This window comes from Cololabis saira, chromosome 17, assembly GCF_033807715.1.
Source record: "Cololabis saira isolate AMF1-May2022 chromosome 17, fColSai1.1, whole genome shotgun sequence".
NCBI classification, from domain to species: domain Eukaryota; kingdom Metazoa; phylum Chordata; class Actinopteri; order Beloniformes; family Belonidae; genus Cololabis; species Cololabis saira.
The window spans coordinates 16233675-16238012 of NC_084603.1; the positions used below are offsets into that span (position 1 = coordinate 16233675).

General features: G+C 40.0%; 1 protein-coding gene across 1 annotated transcript in view; it reads left to right on the plus strand.

Annotated features, from left to right (window-relative positions):
- The first annotated feature begins 390 nt into the window (after nucleotides 1-390).
- Nucleotides 391-4338, plus strand: part of LOC133464111 (inositol polyphosphate-5-phosphatase A-like) — a 102491-nt gene continuing 98543 nt past the window's right edge. Inside the window, exon 1 of the mRNA XM_061746097.1 lies at nucleotides 391-766. Coding sequence (XP_061602081.1) covers nucleotides 689-766 — 78 coding nt within the window. The 5' untranslated portion in view covers nucleotides 391-688. The remainder of the gene's footprint in view (nucleotides 767-4338) is intronic.

The window sequence follows — 4338 nt, forward strand, 5'->3', positions numbered from 1 at the left end:
AAAGACCATTTTTTCCAGTCATATGTTCCTCATTCAAGGTTGTTAAAAAAATATTGCTATAATATCGTATCGTTATCGTGACCTCAATATCGTGTATCGTACCGTATCGTGAGATTAGTGTATCGTTACACCCCTACTAATTATGTCTTGCTGCTTTTAATATTGATATAAAGCCCTTTGAATTACCTTGTGTTGAATTGTGCTATATAAATAAACTTGCCTTGCCTAAGTTGGGATAGCCCGCTCGTGTTTACGGTGCTACTGGCCCTTTAAGAGCGAGCGTTGTTCCCATTGGCGGGGTGACGTCAGAGCTCCTCATCCAATCAGCTTGCTCCGCTGCAGCTCCGTCCTGGAGGAGCGTCCTCCGTCCTGCTGCTGCTGCAGGAGGAGCTGCTGCTGCAGGAGGACTCACTTCTGCTGCTCAGGAGCTCTGGAAACACTCCACACTGGGATGAGGCTGCTGCCCGCGGCTGCTGCTGCTGCCATGGAGCCCAGCGCGAGGAAGTAGCGGGTCCAGCACCGCCTTAAACCCCTTAAAGCCCCGCAGAACCTGCAGAATATGCTCAGCCCAGGCTCGACTGGCTCATTCTAACCCCCAGACCCGAGTCCTCCGCGGGCCTGTGCTCTCTGCTCTCTGCTCTCCTCTTAAAGCCCCTCGGTCTCCAGAACCCTCACCTGAGAGAGAACTATGGCAGACAAGCCGACAGCCGCGCAGGGCACCGGGATCCTGCTGGTCACCGCCAACGTGGGCTCGCTGTTCGAGGACGTGAGTTCCTGCACCGAGAACACACTCATGCATGCTCGCCTGGGACTTTTTACCTCTGTTTATGTTTGCATTTGACTTGGAGTCAAGACCAGACCGAGACCTGAGAGTAGCAGGACCAAAACAAGAGCAAAACTAGTTCAGATCAAGACTGAGACCAAAATAAACCTTATTGAACTTTACTTATTTCATCATCTTGTGTGAGTTGTAGAACATCATCCTGGTTCAGCTAGTTTCCATATGAGCTTGTTTTCAACTGCAGCACAACACTGCAAAGAATATTTGTCTTATTTCTAGTTAAAATGTCTAATTTTTTGTAAAAAAAAATCGCATTACACTTAAAACAATACAAGTAGATTTTCACTTAAAATAAGTAGAAAAATCTGAGTTTATATGAGATTGTTTTCCACTGCAGCACAATAACACAGAGAAGTGGATGTCTTATTATTAGTTATTATTAATATCTTATTAGTTAGAGTGCTTTTAAGGATTGACACGACTACTAACTAGTCACAAAGTCATCTCTTATTCAAACAATGCAAAATACAAAAAATAGTTTATATAATTGTACATTAACAAGAGAAGAACTGGTGATCTTAGTCCAAGACAAGACCAAAACTAGTTCAGATCAAGACCGAGACCAAAACAAACCTAGTTATTTCATCATCTTGTGTGATTGTAGAACATCATCCTGGTTCAGCTAGTTTCCATATGAGCTTGTATTCAACTGCAGCTCAATAACAGAGAAGTGGATGTCTTATTATTAGTTATTATTATTATCTTATTAGTTAGTAGTCGTGTCAATCCTTAAAAGCACTCTAACTAGTCCCAAAGTCATCTCTTACTCAAACAAGGCCGTTATAAACACAGAACTAATTAAATACAGACACATGCAGATGCACCGAAACATTGAATCAAATGCAAAATACAAATAGTTTGGAAAACTGTACAAGAGGAAGAACTGGTCTCAGTTATCTGAGTCTGAGTCCGAGACAAGACCAAAACTAGTTCAGCTCGAGACTGAGACCAAAACAAACCCAGTTATTTCATCATCTTGCCTGAGTTGTAGAAGATCAGCTCCATCCTGGTTCTGCTAGTTTCCATATGAGCTTGTATTTAACTGCAGCACAATAACACAGAGAAGATGATGTCTTATTAGTTATTATTATTATTATCTTATTAGTTAGAGTGCTTTTAAGGATTGACACGACTACTAACTAGTCCCAAAGTCATCTCTTATTCAAACAAGGCCGATATAAACACAAAATTGTAATTAAATACAAACATGCAGACACACCAAAACATTAAATCAAATGCAAAATACAAATAGTTTGGAAAACTGTACATTAACAAGAGGAAGAACTGGTGATCACCAGATTCTGTCACCTTGGTGAGCGATGTCATCTCAATTATCCGAGTCCAAGACCAAGACCAAAGACTGTCAGGACCAAGACAAGAATAAGACCACAAAAAAGTGGCCTTGAGACCAAGACCGGTGTGAGAACTACTAGTCTATGTTTTCAGACTTAAATTAACAGCTCAGGTGGTCACGACTCCAGTGTTTCAGCCCCAACAGCAACTGAAACGTTAATGATGCATAAATAACTCTAAGGTCACAAACTACCTGCTTTGACTCGTGTCGTGACCTGGTTCATCCTGTGGACGACCCCGGACAGATGCTGCTGTCGTCCTGTCGTGGTCCGGGCTGCAGCTCCAGCTTATCTCTGAACGGTGTTTCCATCCCAGCTAGGGAAACAGAAATACTTTGTCAGGCTTGTTTATTTCTCAGGGAGCACCGGGCATCTACTTCATGAAACTGATAGAGACTCCCGGCGGCGCTTGTTCGGCAGAGATGCTGTTGAACTGCCCTTTCTTTTCTTCAATTGTTTCAGCCTTGCAAAGTGCTGCCAATGTTGTTAGATACCAGGGAGACACCAGTTCTACTTTATTCCAGTATTGATACCCAAAGGTTTGATTATGGGCCGGTATCTAACCCGTATATGACTTGACTTGTTCTGCTCTCACACCCGAGTTCATGTCTGCTTCACTTCATAAGTTTGTTCACTGATACTGATTCAGATACCTGGGCTTTGGGTTGATACTGACTACTGATCCGCTATTATTGTTTTATTAAATTATTATGATTTTTTTGGGGGGAAAATAACAGTTTTTTTTGTGATCAAATGTTTTTATTTATTTTTCATGATTTTCTTATCAAAGGTGGCATCCACAATGATGTTAAAAAAGCATTAACACATTCTCAGCCCCTTCCAAACCCACCCCTTGGACCTAAAAAGAAAAGAAAAAATAAATAAATAAATACATTGGTAATGCAGAAAAACAGATACTACAAAGATAATAGAACAAAGGACAAAATAAAACAAAGGCAAAACATAATATCAAAAACTGGTCAAGGATAGCTGCAACAAGGTAATCTATGTCAATTTTAAATACATCTTTCGAGTTTGGACTTAATTTGATCTGCTGCCATAAACCAAAATAAAATAATTAGTTGTTTTGCATTATAAATTCAGGCTGTAGATATTTCCAGATAGATAATATCAAGGAAGGTCAGATACCAATGGGAGATGTTAAGTGTGTGTGCTGGTTTCCATCTTACTGCTATTATCTTTTTTGCTGCTGTTAGGCCAGCAAGCAAAATTAGTTTTTGACATAGTGAAGCATTGATTGTTGATAAATTATTTAAAATAAGTGTTGTGTTGTGGGTTTATTGGAATATTTTGTACTGTTATTGAGGATAATGCAGTTGCAACCTGTTGCCAGAAGTTTGCAACAGGTTGGCATTCCCGGACCAGAGGCATGAAGGTTCCTGGTTTATTCTGAAAGCAGAATGTACATAAAGAGCTAACCAGGATCTTCTTATGGTAAAGCTTGCGAGGTGTTAAATAAGTTCTGTGTACAAATTGAAAATGAATAAGCTGATGATCTGGGTTTCTGGAAGATGATTAAATATTGGTCCATTGGGGGAAAATAACAGTTAAAAACATACAAAAACCCCTTAAATGAAAGAAGTTTTTATTTCTTAGTCTTTGGTGTTTGACAGTACAAAACTTAACATTGTGAGACATTTCATTTGAACACATTTCTGCTCCAAATGTTCATCCGATTATCTGCACTTCTTTTTAGGTGACGTGAAATATGTTCAGTAATTTCCAGTTTTGTCACATCATTGTTAAAGTTTCCCGCTTTCTTTGAGGGGAATTTTTATCATCTCTGGAAAGCAAACTGGAGACTTTGCTGCTGCATCTTTGTCTTTGGCCTGATAACCTCGTGCTTTTTCACCTGATGGCTCCTTAAATGCTTAACAAGGTTGGTCGTGTTGTTTTTAGCAGCATTTGTGGCACGTCTGGAAACTGCAGACTTGCATAATGTGTTTTCATAATGATTTTCCTGATGGGATTCAGGAGGGTTAAAATACTGACTTATTGCCAACGTAACGCTAATTCTGGTTCCATCCAAACCATTCTTCACCTGGAGAAGCAGGAAGTTGCAGAGTGGCATTGCATATCTTCCTGTGGTGATTTCTAGAGAAACAAAGAGGAATTTGAATTATG